The 16,461-nt window shown below is 37.7% G+C and overlaps 1 protein-coding gene across 12 annotated transcripts in view; it reads right to left on the bottom strand.

Moving 5' to 3' along the window:
• SYTL2 (synaptotagmin like 2) overlaps nucleotides 1-16,461 on the bottom strand; it is a 53,981-nt gene that overhangs the window by 11,660 nt on the left and 25,860 nt on the right. For 7 of the 12 annotated variants that reach the window (XM_059838474.1, XM_059838475.1, XM_059838476.1 and 4 more), the window contains 6 exons: nucleotides 15,611-15,746; nucleotides 9,523-9,595; nucleotides 8,809-8,908; nucleotides 6,896-7,777; nucleotides 2,541-6,380; nucleotides 869-970 (listed from right to left, as the gene is read on the bottom strand). In XM_059838474.1, coding sequence (XP_059694457.1) covers nucleotides 869-970; nucleotides 2,541-6,380; nucleotides 6,896-7,777; nucleotides 8,809-8,908; nucleotides 9,523-9,595; nucleotides 15,611-15,746 — 5,133 coding nt within the window. The remainder of the gene's footprint in view (nucleotides 1-868; nucleotides 971-2,540; nucleotides 6,381-6,895; nucleotides 7,778-8,808; nucleotides 8,909-9,522; nucleotides 9,596-15,610; nucleotides 15,747-16,461) is intronic. The other 5 variants (XM_059838477.1, XM_059838478.1, XM_059838479.1 and 2 more) reach the window with 3 other exon arrangements.

Genomic DNA, 16,461 nt, shown 5'->3' with positions numbered 1-16,461 from the left:
ACCATAGACAAACCAGCAGAGCCATGGGAAGGGTTAAATTCAAGAGGCTTTTACTTGACATTCTACCTCAAAGCCTACATCCAAGCAGGGGTCTCATTGTGACATATTTTCTGTCAGCATGTTGTTGCAACAATGTTAGTGCACACCTAAAACCTAGAAACTGGTTAGAAGCAAGCAATAGCATGAGTAGTATTAGAAGAACAACTGGCCAATATCTTGCAAAAATCTACACCTCCATGCTTCAGTTCACAAATTTGTGAGTTCAGTTTGTGTCTTCCCCATTAGACATGAGATAAGCATGAAAACACTCAGGGGCAGGGTGAAATAAAACAGGAATAATAATTTAAAAAAAAACCAAGGAATCCAAGGAGGCTACTGAGGGAAGCTGGGAATTCATTTTAAGCATAATATTATCTCACTGTATTCTCTTAAAGTGAGGTTGATTTATTTACTGCTAGAATACACAGGTAAACCATTACTAAACTGAGTTTTTCATGCTTTCATTGTCTACTTATTCAACCCAAGCCAGCAACCAGGAAGCAATGACAGTAGCGGCTCATTACTGGTTTGGGTAATTGCCAATATTTCCACAAGGGAAAAACTATCCAGGAAACAGTTCATCACTGATGAACACAGTGCACTCCTGGAAGATCTCTGCTTCACAGACCAGCCTTGTTCCAAAATTAACACAAAGAACTGAAAATTAAACCATATGAGAAAAGAATCTGGTCCCAAAGTACAGCCTCCATACAGCTTATCGAGAAACAAAAACAAAGCCATGACTTGGCAGGGCTGTATGGAAGACCAGCATGAACACATTTAAACCAAACTGGGGGTCATGGGAGACACACACAAGCTTTGTGCTCACTTGAGGTGACTGATGGAATGTCCTCTAGACTTTTGGAAGGCTTTTTCCTATCTGCACTCCTTTTCAAAGCCATCAAAACAGGGTTTAATTCTTCTTCAGAACCTGTTACGAGACAAAACACATGAACACTGCACACACAGGCAGGCCACTTTAAGCAAGTCAATGAAGAACCAACCACAGGTTTCTCATGAGATCTATTTTGACAGTTAGCATAGAGTGAACATTCAATGAAAATACAAGATAAATCCAAAATTAAATAAACATCTAATTTTAAGTGTCCATTTGCTCTCCCTAAACATCCCCAGTCGTCAGCGGAGACAGACAACTGCCAAGTGATTTGACAGACAAGTGATTTGCCCTGTGTAGGTAGAGGTCTATCATTACTGACTAGTAACAGCATTTGGGGCAATTATTGCACTCCATTGGTTAAGATTAATATAGGATAAACTCAGATTGTAGCTATTTTGTAACCATCTTTTCATGAATCAGCACAAAAAAAAAAAAAATTAGATTTTTCCTTTGTGCAAATTTCTCTGTTATAGTCTTTCCACAGTGAAAGTAATTTTGCTTCAATGCTTGAGTAACCAAAAAAAACCAACAAAACCAAACAAAACCAACTGACCAAAACCACAAAAAACCAAACACCAATTCTCCCCACACACCCAAAAAAACCCCAATAAACAAACAAACAAACAAACCCCACAAAAAACGAGCTATGGATGTATTTGGAACCCTGAAGTTATGCAATTGTCTCCAAAGGTAGAATCAAGACAGACCTAGCTCCTTCAGAAATCTTTCAGACTTTCCTTCTTCCCTATCTCACTTTCCTCCCCCTCCACCAACCTATCACAGTGTTACTGCCTGTAATTATGGGTGAAATCAAATTACGTTTGATTTTTCCTCACTTATCTTGAGTTTTCCCTGACTCTCTTTGGAAAACCACTTTCAAAATAGGCTCAGATGTAAGTTGGCAGGCTCTGGGAACTTCATATATCTCTCAGATTCTCCAGAAGAAGAAAATATTCCCAGTTTCTCAGTATGAGACTAAAAAGGTTGAATTATCTCCTCTACCTTAAGGTCTTTGATGACTATACTACTATACATTGACTAGAACACCATTCAACCAAAGAATATGAATCCTAGTAAATGGACATTTTCATTTATATGGCCATTTTTCAGTGCAACAGGCAGCAATTTTTAATGAAATAGCAGAGAGTATTGGTATTATCCTTATATCCAGAGAGCCCGCTGATAAGCATTTATCTTTGGAGACCTGCCAGTCAAGCTAAAGAATGAACCCAGTGAGCCACTGATATTTTTTTCCTCTTTTAATCTGGTATATTTGAAGGGATTACTAGATGGAATGTTACAAATTTATTAATTTGAAGGCAATGTCACATGAGATAAGAAAAGTATAAACCACAAAGACTAAATTGATTCACGCTGCTAAACTATCCTTACCCAAAAAGGCTTACCCAAATGTAGTGTCTGTTAAATGCTTTCCAATTAAACAGCTTAATTAGTTCTTCCCACCCCACCCAAGCAAATATCCAAATTTCTCAAGAAAGTATCACACAGACTTTCCATTTACATATTTCAAGCTGGATACAAAAAAAATTATTGTAGCCATGTTTAACTCAGCCCCATGAATTTTAGAAATCAGATAGCTCACGAGCTGTACTTCCTGTTTCAGAGTAAGAATCAGAGTTGTCATCTGAAAACCTGGATCCCAAATTTAAGTTGTTGCCTTTGTCTTCATTGTTATCCTCATGCTGCGACATTAAGCAGAACTGAGCTTCTTCTGGCTGGGGGGAGTTGCTCTCATCTTTAAGCGGTGTACTTGTTCTTCTGAAATTCATGAGTGCTTGAAATTCTGAATTCTGTTCAGAAGCCTCCAAGAATGTGCTTTCATTCATCCCTTTTGCATTTATCTCAAATGGTTTGACTTCAACCATATTGGTTTTGCCTTCCAAGGGACGAAGATCAACTGGAACCATGTTTCTCTCTCCCATTTTATTAGTAGCTTCATCTATTTTAAGACCATAAGCTTCAATTTTACTTATTCCAAGATCATTAACTGAGGCTTTGACATATTTTTCTGGAGCTCCCTCTTTGAGAACTATCTTCATTTGTGTATCATAGCTACTTGGAGTGTTGTATGGGTGTGAACTTGTCATGAGTAGAGTCTCTTTTTCTGAGGGAAATGTATGATCCTCAAATTCTTCTTGCTGATATAAATCTTTGGAGATTGGACATGAAACTGCAGATGCCTCTTGCAGAAGTTTTTCTAAAGAGCGACTGAATTCACCAAATTTTGTGATATTTGAAACAGAAGTTTTTTCTATTGTTTCTTGTATTTCTTGAGGGTGATCTCTGTCTTGTTGATGTGGAACATGTATACTTACACTAGTCTGTATTTTAGCATGCATTTTCTTATCCATATTTTCCAGCACAGAAGCTGGTATTTCAGAGACCTCTTTGGGTGGATTCTGAAAATTATTATCAGACCCTCTATATTCAGTGTTGGACAGTGCAGGTCTTTCTGTGGTCTCACCAACTCCCTGCACCAGCTCCCCATCATGCCCATAGCTTGTGCTCATAGCTTTCACCTCAGCAGTCCCCTGTACTGTGCTGTCAGCACGTTTGGGCTTAGGAGAAGGTGTTTCAGAGGCCTCCTTCAGCATCCTCTCTAAAGCAGAACTCAAGCCACTGGCCTTGGATGGGGCAATATTCGCACTGATTTCCTGAGGTACCTCTCCACCATGCTTATAGGTCATGCTTTCAGCTTCCACCTTCAGAAATCTCTGTACTGCGCTGTCAGCATGTTTTGGTTTAGGAGGGGGTGTTTCAGAGGCCTCCTTCAGCAGCTTCTCTAAAGCAGAGCTCAAGTTACTGTCTGAAGATGAGGCAACAGACTTTTCTATTATCTCATGGATTTCCTGCAGCAACTCCCCATCAGACTCGTAAGTTGTGCTTTTAACTTGCACCTCAGCAGTTCTCTGTGCTGTGCTGTCAGCACGTTTGGGTTTAGGAGGGGGTGTTTCAGAAGCCTCCTTCAGCAGCCTCTCTAAAGCAGAACTCAAACCACTGGCCTTGGATGGGGCAACAGATCTTTCTATGGTCTCACTGATTTCCTGCAGCACTTCGCCACCATGTTCATACATTATCCTTTCAACTTGCTCCTCAGCAGTCTCCCATGCTGTGCTGTCAACACGTTTGGATTTAGGAGGTGGTGCTTCAGAAGCCTCCTTCAGCAATTTCTCTAGAGCAGAACTCAAGCCATTGACCTTGGATCCAGCAACAGACTTCTCTATGGGCTCATGGACCTCTTCAGGCTGACCTGTACCTTCTTGGTGTGCTGACTGTGCACTGCAGTTAGTTTGTGATAGACTATTTGAGTCATCATATGTTTTTATCTCCACCCTTCTGTATTCAGAAGGTTGAGGTACAAGGGTTTCATTGAGAAGGTTCTCCAAACCAGCTTGAGGCCTCTGAGAGCCCTCAAGAGTATCATCCTTGTCTGCTGCCTGATACTGTAGATACAAAGGTTCAAATTCCCTAAACAGTTTTCTGAGACTATTTCTGTTCTCATGCTTGTCTGTTGATGACACAATCACTTGGCCTGTACTTTTGCCTATTTCTTCTCCTTGATCAACAGGAGAAATATCATGACTGCTGTCCCCTGTTCTCTCAAAAACCTTGCACTGATTTGACTGAAAATGTGTCCCTTTTAAAAGGTTTTCTTTGAGGTTTAAGCTACATGACATCTCAGAGGCTTCCTTTTCTAGCTTCTTTAGACATGATTTAAATATATCAAGCTCACCTTTAGGTAGAACAACTTTATCCACAGTCTCTGCAACTTCCTCTTTATCCAAAGGAGTAGTCTTGTTTTCCCCTTTTTCTATAGGTAAATACAGTTTATCATCTACTACTGGGTCCTTTAAAGCATCTTTATCACCAGGTGAGTGGAGCTGCAAGGATACATGATGATCTTTTGATGAAACAATGCTTTTTTCTGTACATTCTCTAACTTCTTGCTCTGGAAGACCCATCTTTTCCTGGGATTTTGAGATACTTGGTTGTCTATCCAGCTGGAGAGAGTCTGTATTCCTTGTGTGTGTCACATTCAGACCTTTTAGGATAGGAGATCTTAGAGACTTTTTGCATACCACAGAATCTAGTTTCTGTGGTTTTTCTCTCTCAGATGTTTGGGTTTGTTGTTGAATTAACCCTTGCTTGCTCACATTATCTCTGCCTTTTTTATCTTCCTTTGATTTTCTTACATAGGTTATTGATCTAGTATTATTTGGCAAAGAATCATCTTCCCTGTCAATGCTACTCTGGAATTTAACTCCAGTATCCCAGAAGTTTCTCAGACTCTGGAAGTGTGAAGGATCTAAAATTTGATTCTTGGACTTTTCATTCATCTTTTCTTTTAAAGACAAAACCTGGAAGCTGGGCTTCTGTTGGGAAGAAGCAGCAACTTTCCCTTTAAGAGTTTCCTTCTCATCTTCATCTTTGCTCTTTGAGGAAGCTGAAGTAACACTGGTTCTGGGATGCAAGTTACTGGCTTTTGGGAGTTCATCACATTGAAGTGTCACTTCTGGTTTTCCAAATGCATGGCCTGGTCCTGATTCAAAAGAATGATAACTTTTGCTTCTTGAAGCCTGGCTTGCACAACTTAGTTCAGGACTTCTTGGTGTATTCTTGCTCTGATCATGCAATGCCTCAGGTAGATACACTGCAGTTCGTTTTAGTTGGTCGCTTTCTCGGAGACCTGTAAATGCACAGCCACCTGACGCATCAGCATTGATACTAACTTCTTTCTCTCCATGACTGGGGATAGTTTTATCCCTTTCCCAGAATGCTCTGATCTCCTTTATTCGTCTTTTTTCTTGTATTGCCTTCTCCGATTCAAATTTCTGAGCTAGTAGCTTGTGCCCTTGATGGTCCAAGAGATTAGATTTTATATTTTGTTGTTTGATTTCTTGATCGTGTTCTTTTTCTTCAACTCTTGTACAATCAAATTCATTCAGCAATTTATCATTTTGCTTCTCATTTGCTTCCCCTGTCTTAGGCTTTGCCCTCTCCTTTATCAGTTGTATGTTTTCTGAAGTAAAGGATGTAGATGAAATTCTGCTCTGTTGTTCAGTCTTTCCAAATGGTCTCTCTTCTGTATGTTCTGTTTTTCCATGCATGCCAGGCCCACTGTGCTCTGTAGGAAGAACTGCTGATCTGATTGACACATCCACTTCCTCTCTGGGCTCCCTGCCTTGGGACTTTGTTGATACAACTTCCTCATCTTCAGTACTAGAACTTCTTTTAAACCAGTCTAAAACTTTTGCAACAGATTCATCATCCACTTTCATGAGTTCATCAGCATGCTTGCCAGGCTTGAAAATGGTTTTAGCATCTCTGTCCTCAACAAGATCAGGCTTACCTTGTTGAAGACTTGTAGAATTGGTATTGGATGCCTCACGTGCTTCTGTTTCAGCAGAAAGTTGATGTCCATCTACAATGTAAACAAACTTATCAGAGTTATGAATCAGACACATGACTAAAAATGTTTGGTCTACCTAGAAAATTCTCAATTATTTTTAACTGTTAATGGAGAAAAGAGTTCTCTGTCCCTGTGATTTTGGAAAGAACCATACTATGAGCAATGGAGTGAAGAAAATTTCTGTTCTGAGACATCCTACTGGAATCATTGCTTTTGAGGGTACAATCCAGCACATTTATGTTTGGTCCCAGGGCAAATCCCTAAGTCACATCTGAATTACTTCCCAACTGACAACTGACAGCACTACACTAAAATACCATCCACAACAGAGGTGCCTATACTGGCTCTGATAAGATGACTAGTAGGAGATCACAAAAGTATATTAAAAAATATTATTTAATTCTGCAGTAGCACATTGGTACTATTATTGTTTCCTAGTTGTTAATTGTTCACTACAAGTGATCCACATTAATGAATATGTGTTATCTCCTATCTCATTCCATTCTTCACTTCTATTAGACCCTTACCAGTAAAGTTTTTGTGTGACTCTGATTCATGGCTCAAGATCTGGTTGGATTTTTTTTCATGTGTCTTATCAACACTCCGCTCATTATTGCTGTTTGACAGGATATTGCTGGAGGTCTTCTGTGGAGTTTCAAGTTTCTTGGGAGAAACTGTATCTGTCTGGAAGCTTTCATTAACTGGGAAGTATGATCTGTTACTGTCACAAGGGCTGGATGCAGATGTGTCTTCTTGTAAGCCATCTATTGTTTTCATTTTTAAAGTTGATGAATAGATTCCCAAAGGCTTTGCAGCAGGAATTTGCTTATCCCCAAATGAATCTGATTGAACAGCATAATTTCCACCATTCTTTTTTTTCTCAGCTTCTAAGATATCATTCTCTCCTTTTTCTTTATCATGGTGTAGCTGTGGGCTTTGCACAGGTTTTCCTTTACCTGAGCTAGATGAAAACCTCACTTGTTTCAGTTTTTCCAATGAATTTTGTGTGGAGTTTTCTGCTTCTTCTGTAAAAGAGTTCTTCTCACCTTCTCCTTCAAAAATAGTTGCAGTAGCAAGACCATTCTTTTTCTGAACGTCTAAGGTCTGACTGACCCGAACTTCTGAGTCAGTGGAACTTGAGCTTGAGCTGCGCTTCAGGATGCCCCTGGGTGGGGTACCAATGCCATTTACCCTCTCAGTCTGCTTGGTTGGCTTGGGAACAAGGTCTTCTCTTTGAGACACAGAATCTGCTGCTTTGTGAATTAGTTTCCTAGCTTTTGGGACAGGACGCTTAACTAGTTGCTTCTGTGATTCATCAGTAAGTTCAACAGAAGGCTTCTCAGGTTTATCTGTTTCATGATTTTGTAAGTTTGATTTAGGTGGGCTGTTTTCTGAGAGTGACCAAATTTCTGTAAGACATAGAAGAGCTCTTGAGTATATGTGACATTTGTCAGTATAAACAGAAAGATATGACAGTGCAGATCTAAAATGCAGTGATTATACTGGTTTATTAAAAAAAAAACTGCAGCAAAAACATAGCCAGTAATTTTACATAGGTGTTGATTTTATTTTTATGTAACAGAAATTTTTAGCAAATTAAAAGCTTGCAGTTATTTCTTATTTTAGAAGCACTAACTATTTGATGATACCAAATAGAGCACACCAAGTTTTTTATAAGCATTATTCCTGCAAGGGACAAAGTTTGCAGGGAAGGGCAGCTTTTGAATACACTTATACCTCTTCAGTGTCAGAATGTAAACAGTAACCTACAAAAATGGAAACTGGCTATTTCCACAGTCATGTGGAACAAGGCAAATGCAGAAATCATCTCCTGGCAGGGAGATGAAGGCCTTTCTATTCCTACTATGCAAATCTTTCCTTTTCCTGTTAGCATGCTTCACAACAGAGACAAGAGAGTAATAGCCACATATGACTCTAAATTACAACTTCAAGTGCTCGTATTATGATATATAATCACTCATCAACTTGCTTGTAGAAAATACTGCTGGAAAGAGAGGATAATAAACAGGACTAAGGAAACAAAGGAGAAAAGTATGGACCAAAGAGAGCTAGACTGCTTCTGTCAAGCTAATTAGCAGCAATGATTGAAAGGTCGTAAAGACAGTTATGCCAAATTCAAGGAAATTTCACTGTCCTCTTGTCAATTCAGGACAAGCAGCCCTCCCAGACGGAGTGCTTGGTACAGACTAAAACTATGAGTGAAAGAAAGGAAGTAAAATCCATTTACTCATGTCTACAGCCATTTCCTGAGTATATGCATATGCTTTAGATGAGGTTTGAAACAAGCTAGTTGAGAACTCTCTATATTTAAAGACAAAAAAGGTTTTGATCTCTTACAGAAAGAAGCAATGGAAGTAAAAATAATTTCCATATAAACCCACAGGAAATTCACAGTCATCTGCAAAACAAGTTCATTTACCCTTCTTTGATAGCTGAGGTACAATGACTGGTCTGTCTTCTGATTCCACACTGGTCAAGTCATCATCTGATACAGTGGAATTAAAGGGATTTCTTCTTTGCTAAAAAAGGAACAAACATTACTATTGCAGTCAAATTCTTACACCACAAAATAGACACAAGTGCAGTGGTTTTCTCTTCCCCACTAACCCATCAGTAAGGAGTCTGAAGGCCTACCTCTTAAATTGGATACATGACAAAAAAACCTAAACAATATGAACAGGAAACTATCAGAAGTGACAGTGACAACCTCATATTGTTCTTCTAAGCTCACCAACAACAGAGATAAGCCACTACTTAAAGATACTTGAAAATTCCAAGATTTTTGCAAGATAAATAATTTTATCTCTAATTCTGTGATACTAGAACAGAGCAGGACAATCACTTTCAGTAGTTGAACAGATTGGAAATAATGTTTAGAAAAACCAGCCACCAATTATAGGTGTAGCAGCATTTTGGTGCTGAACCTTTAGTGGCTTTCATTAGCTCCCTCTAAAACAAAAAAAAAAAAAAAAAAAAAAAAAAAAAAAAACAACAACAAAAAAAAAAACCCAAACCAAAAAAAACCACAAAAAACAACCTCTTTTTTTACAAATTATTATCTTTCCTCCTCAAAGCTTTACTTATGTTTCCCACTGAAGCAAATAAAGTCTACCATATTCAGTACCAGTCATACCCTTACTGATGAGACTGCTGCCTTCACAGGTCTTTCCTCTGACTTGTTTAACACAGAGGTTACTTCTTTAGAACTGTAAAGGAAAATTATATAACAGCTTCAGCAAACAGGACATTACTTTAAGCCTTTTTGAATAAGCAAAACAAAGATTCACTTATATATACCCAAACATAAACACTTGACACCTGAGTTTTTCTATTTAGCCTGTCCTCATTCCTGTAGGAAAGAGGATACTCTTGCTGCTTTGTTTCATCATAAAAATGCATTTACTTGTTAAAGAATTCAATACAACTTCTACGTGGCATGATAGAAAACATATTTTTTATACATTTTAGATGTCTGAGCTTTATAAAAACAAACATAAATATATATTTTATATTTACAGTAAATACTGTATAAATACAGTAAATATTGCTACTCTCCAAACAATATCAGTGTTGTCATCTCCATCCTTGTCCTACATTTGTACTTCTAGGACTGAAACCAAACTGGAGGAAAGTGTCAAAATCTGACTGAAAAACTGAGTTTTGCAAAATGTCAAGTCAGAAAAAAATAGAGGAACCCCACCACCACTATAGTAATGAAGTGACATCGCACAGATAGAAACACATATCCTCAGAGGTACAGTTTATAAGCTATTCTTTCAATTGAGATTTTTCTTTTTGATTGATTGCATAAGTGAAGTAAGTTATTGCTTGTGATAATAAGTATAGCCCAGATGTAGAGAAATTAAAATAGCTAGAAGAGACAGTTCCTATATTATCTCTAGAAATATTTAATCTACTTGCAGAATGACGCAAGGTTTTTTCCCCGATCAGATTTTTACTATTTTAATTTACCTAAACATCTCAGATATGAAAAAGTATTTGACTTTTGAAGATGGAAGTTAGACATGGATTTCAATATGGTCTTCACAGAACAACCATATTGAGTATCCTAATTTTATATGGAAAACACTAACATTAACCAAGAAACACACTTATGATGTTGGGGTGGGGGAATGATATGAAGCAGAAAAGATTTCTATTTCCAGATAGGAAATATAGATCAGGCTAGGAAGGAAAGCAACTTCTATGGTTTTTCCAATACAGATGTACAAAGAGATTCCAAAACTGAGTATTTCTTTGTTCAATGATCCTTGTTATGTGTGAAAAGGCTTAAGGGTGGTAAGTAGAAGAGCCACAAGGTGTCTTAGGACAGAAACAGCATCCACCTCTCATCAAGTTCCAGATTCATCTCCTTGCACTAACAAATATCTCTCCAGTCTGGTAATTCGTACCAGTCTGCCTTCCTGAGTGGAGGACAACTCTCCCATCTTCTGCAAAGTGCACAGTTAAGCTCAAACTTTAGGGGAGGAAAAAACCCCAAAACACTCTGATAAACTACCCTTAAAAGTCTATTTTCCTCTGGACTGCTAAGTGTGTCTGAGCAGTGACATCACTTACATTTTGCAGAAGGAAAAACATAATTATGGAGAAGATAAAATGACCATAGGGATCAGTGTGAACATAAGGCAAGCAAAAAAAATACTCGGTGCAATCTGAACTATAAACTTCTATATGCCTTCCTTGCTCTTTTGATTCAACACTGCCTTCAGGAAGCATACCAGCATGCACAGTGACAGAGGTTAAGGTATGAGCTGATCTTGTAATGGAATCTATTGCAAGGGTGAAAAATTAACTGTTCTTACATTTTTGTAGGACAGTAACTCTTGTGGCCTCTTATATGCATGCACCAGATTACTAACAGATTACTATTGTTCTTTCTACTATTTGCTGATCCCAAGTAAGAAAAAAAATCTTGTTCTCAAAGAGCTAAATGTTGCAACTTCTAGTTTCCTTTCCAAAATATCCTTTCACATTATTGTTTTTAACCTTAGTTCTAATATAGTTTTTTAAGTGTGAAAATAGACATACGTATTATAGAAACTACAGAAAATGGAGTTTGTGTTCTTGCTTTTATAAAGCACTTGTGGGTTTGTTTCTGAGAGCACCACACTCGTATGCTCCTGCATTTTGTGTCTTCTCTGCGACATCTACTACTGAACAGGAAAATCATAATTTTTGTTTTTCAGGTTTAGGTTCCAAATACTTCAACCCCTCTCTCATTTTAAGCAAGAAAAATACTGTTAAGCACCCTGGGTTGCAAGAAACTGATAAGACATTCTTCAGTGAAGGTTTTACAGGTGGAGAGGTAACTTTGTGTTTGTGTTCAGTGAAAAGTAATCTTATAATCTTTAATGCAATGTTTCTTTAGACTTACCATAGAATAATTAAAGATTAACAACTTGGCATTACATACTGAAAACTCTGGTCTAAATAAAGCAAAGCAGAGAAAAAACAAGAGCCAGGATCCTATAACTATGTTTTACAACAATAGGTCTGAAAATGAGTTTACCCACAACCCACATAGATAAGAAAACTGAACAAACTGTTCCCAGATATGCTGCATTCACGAGGCTAATCTAAAAGTGTATAAGGCCAAACTGATGGATTAAAAAAGGCTTTAAAAATTCTACACTTCAACTTGGAAAAATGATGTGCCAAGAACCACAATGAAGGCCCAAGTCCCATACAGACTGAAGCAACAAGGCAAAGGCAGGAGCAAAGCTAGAGAAAGGGGTTACAGATTTGCAGGCATTGTCAATACACAGATTCATACATGATCTGTGAATATTAGTTTGAAAGACAACCCTCCTTTTTTGAGGTTCAGCATACAGACAGATGGCATCACTGGACAGATGTAATATTTACAGTGTGACTCACCTTTGAAAACTCATTCTGTTCAAGGTTACACCTTTAAAGACACTTCACACACCTGGCCGGTAAAGGCTCTGGTATGCAAGAAAATTATTGCAACAATATAAAAATCAAAAAAAGAAATAATTCATAGCATTTAGATATTTGGGGTGTGGGAATAAATGCCACTGCTAATTTTAAGACTACTGTTGCTCTACCTACTATAGCAGCACCCTGATTCAACCCTGGCCCCAGGGTTGGATTTTATCCTTATCAGTTTACAAACATATCTAGCAGAACTAAACTTCCTTCACACTCAGTAAGAATGGTTTTGCTTTAAGAACAGGATCCAGAACAAAAGTACTCTGAGTAATTTGTCATCATATAGCTTTTGGACCCAATCCTCAGGTTAGCAGCTGAGTAAGTTTGTAAGTCAGTATTGGCCTAAGCCACACTCTTAGAGAAAGGGAAAAAAAGAAAACAAACATGAAAACTCCATAAACCCCACAACACCCACAAACTTATTCTTAAAGCAGCACTTTAAAATGCTTAAAAGTCCAAGTGCTTGAAGATAGATAGCATTTGGACACTGTAAACTGTGAGCTGCCTTTAATGCAATCTCAAATTCCAGAATGATACACTGTTTCATCCTCTGAGCTGTGTTAAGACTATTCCATTGTGAGAGGAAGAGCCCATTAATTCCTTGTGGGTCCACTATCCTAGAAGGCAAATTAAATATTTGTAGACTTTCCCTTCCCACCCCAGCTACTGGGGTTATTGCTTTTGCACCATTGTGTTTCCTTCTGCCATTAGAGACAGGCCCACAGTTATTGCAGACCAGTCTCTTTCAAATTCCCATATCAAGAGAACAGAAAGGAAGAGTATTTTAAAAGCATATGGTGCCTACTGCAATTTCTCACATACAATATTGTGTAGATTAACCTCAGTTATGGTGAATTAAGCCCACATTAAAATCATAAGCAATGAATTTCACAGTCCTGCCACATTTGCTTGCCATAGATTTTGACATTTTAGAAACAAATGACCTGAGGCATCCAATCAAGTTATTTATGCAAAGTCAGTGTAAGTAAACATCCAGCCCCCATATATAGATCACTTCCTAAGGTCCATTTCCAATTGCCTCATAAATCACTGGACTGTGTGGGCTTGCTTTAGAGAGAAGATCTTGAGCTATTGAGGAAAGTACAAGTACACATGAACAAGGCACGAAGGCTGATCAACTTCTGGTACAATTTGGAGCAAAAGTCAGGAGAGAGTCCTGGAAAATAATTATCAAGCTTTGCATGACTGGGATCTGAAATAAGTCATCAAATCACTTCAAGTTGAAGACCACTATCAAGTTGGTCTCCTTTGAAAATAAATTGTCTACATATTCTTAAACCTTGCTATGTTATGTATTTTTGAAGAGGCTGCCCTGAATGAAATCTATTATACCTTATCAATCACACACAGTTTGTGGAGAGTTCTAATTATAAGAATAGCATTATAAGACTATACTTCTTTAAAGATATCATCATCTGTTCCTGATGTGCAAGATGATATGTAAAATATTCTAAAAGATACATTAAACAGCAACATGTCTTCTGCTGTTCTTAAAGAAATAACTTCATAGCAGTTCCCTGAATTTAAAAGCCACCTGTAAAAAAACCTACATTTAGTAACAACTAACTCTGTTAGTACATCAGTTAACTTCAGCTGGGAAGGAAAACAGAGCTCTGCTTTGTGATAAGCAACTTTTATAATCCTTTTTGGACAACTTCATTTTTGGCAAGTCTATAACAAAGCAGTTGATTTGACCTCTTTCAGCACAATTTCAGATGTGGTCAAAACAAACACCTGTGAGTTCACTGATAGTGAGAAGACATAAAGACACAAGCCAGAATTGCTAAGATTCACACCAACCTTTGCTGCCATTCACCATGAATGTGTGTGCCCACACTGCAGGCCATGAAAGTGAAAGGTTCAATTGCTACTAGGTATTATATAAATGCATAGTAGGAGAAGCCTTACTGCAAAGAAAAAACAGATGATATACAGAGAAGGACATAGAAGACAGACAAGAAAGTGATAGGTTAGAGAGTTGATCAATGGCACAACCAGAAGTAAAGCAGTTCCCCTAAGAAATAACTCTGGCTCTTACCTCATTCTGTTCACTATAAGCACAAACAGTGGCTATCTGGGTTACACCCTGGTTCTTGTTTCCTCAGGGTGTTGAGGAATCTGGCCACTTTAAGATATTTCACTTTTACCTGCACTGACTCCAACTGTTTCAGCACTTTCCTTCTCAAATGTAGGCTTTTTGGAAGTTTTTAACACAGCCAATGAATTACACATAGGTATTTTAAAGAGAAGACATGTCTGTTTCAGAAATCAACTCAGGATATTTCAAAACAAAATAAAGCTGTTTGGGATGTTTATGGGCTTGAGATAAAGTGATTTAATATTAAATCCTTTTTAGTTCAGAAGCTACTTATCATCCAGCCAACTGTGCAACTGTAGTAATTCAGGCATACCAAAGATGACTGTCTTATTTTACTCTGAAACGAAGCTTCTCCATTCCAGAAAGACATTTACTTTTCTTGGTAGAATCTGACTAATTTTTTGCAGCTATCTAAAGATTTTAATTCTTTCCATCTGAAATATGTTTGATCTTCTTAAAAAGTCTCAGAGGTCTTAAACTGTGTGCCAAATCAAATGGAAAAATTTAAACAGCAATTTCTTAGTTTCCAATTCTTCATGTGATATGAAGTGCTCAAAACATGTGGAAGTGGCACTTGGGAATGTGGTTTAGTGGTGGCCTTGGCAGTGCTGGGTTAATGGCTGGACTTGATAATTCTATAGGTTTTTCTAACCTCAATAATGCTGTAATCCAAGTTTAAAATTCAGGCTGAATTGACAGAATGGTTTCAGTAAACAACTGAATGAAGACATGCAGAGGTTGTGGTCCCCATATCACTGACTGCAGGGGACTGATCATGGCCAGCCATTCTAAATAGAAAATCCAGGTCTCACTTCGAGGAACCAAAATAAATTGTGACATGAGAACATGTGTGCAACCATTCTATGCTTGATTGTCAACTTTTTCTGAGAAAGGCAAGCTGAAGATTGTTGATTGTTCTATATTCAAATGCAGAACAGTACATGACTATGTGTCTGTCACATGCACAGTTTTCTTGCACAATTCTAAGGGAACATTTGGTGACCTTTGAAATAAGAGATAAGTACCACATTTTGGGTGGAACTTACAGCTCCCAAGTTTCACTAGTCCATATATATATATATATATATATATATATATATATTTATATAGATTCTAACAGACAGTTTACCTCCAACTAGTTTTCTGTTGTTCTTCTTCTTGATGTTCCTCAATGCAATGTAGATCTGATGGCTCAAAGACTTCTTTGTTAACATTGTTCACCCAGCTGATCTTTGCTTTGCTCGTTTTGTTCTGACCCACTTCAGCTAAAACATGATGCAAGAATATTGTTATTTCCCACATGCTCATACAGGTTTTCTTAAGAAAGACGAACAGGTATTTGCATTTAGGCCTACAGCTATTTCTAAAGCCCACTACACTTGAATTGTTCTCAGGAGCAGATCTGGTGCCTTCTAAAGAACACCTTTTTATTGCTACTAAAAATGTCAAATATTGTTCTGAGTACTTCATTTTACTATACCAGACATATCTGGTTTAAACCTTAAAGTAATCCTAAATGGAGGAGTTTGCTACAAAAACCCTGGTAAAGACTAATCCTGCAGTTCTTTCAGTTATACAAATACTGAAAGTTCATCCTCAGGCTCCTGAGAAAGGAAAAAATTACTAAACCAGAGGAAACTGAAAATATGTTGAAATCAATTCAATTTTTCCCTTCTTAAACAGTAAACTGGAAGTTGGTCATAACTCACTTAGGCCAATCCTTTATGAACAGAATTGCCACAAGACGTTAAAAAGGTAATATGAAAAACCCAAACAAACAAAAGGCCTCGCCTCGCTCAGCAATGCAAATACATTTGCATTTCTTTTTAGGGTGGGACAAAATCCTATTCCGATAATCCCTTTCAGAGCAAAACCACTTCATTATTTCCTCTAATGCTTTTTCCACTTCACCAACAATTTAGAAGTGAAGAATTTCTTAGTGTGCAGAACTAAGCAAGATTTTTATTCACATTTTTCCTA

This window comes from Haemorhous mexicanus, chromosome 2 (assembly GCF_027477595.1).
Source record: "Haemorhous mexicanus isolate bHaeMex1 chromosome 2, bHaeMex1.pri, whole genome shotgun sequence".
Taxonomy (NCBI): Eukaryota; Metazoa; Chordata; class Aves; order Passeriformes; family Fringillidae; genus Haemorhous; species Haemorhous mexicanus.
The sequence above is the reverse complement of the archived record's forward strand: the minus strand, read 5'-3'. Positions and strand labels throughout refer to the sequence as shown.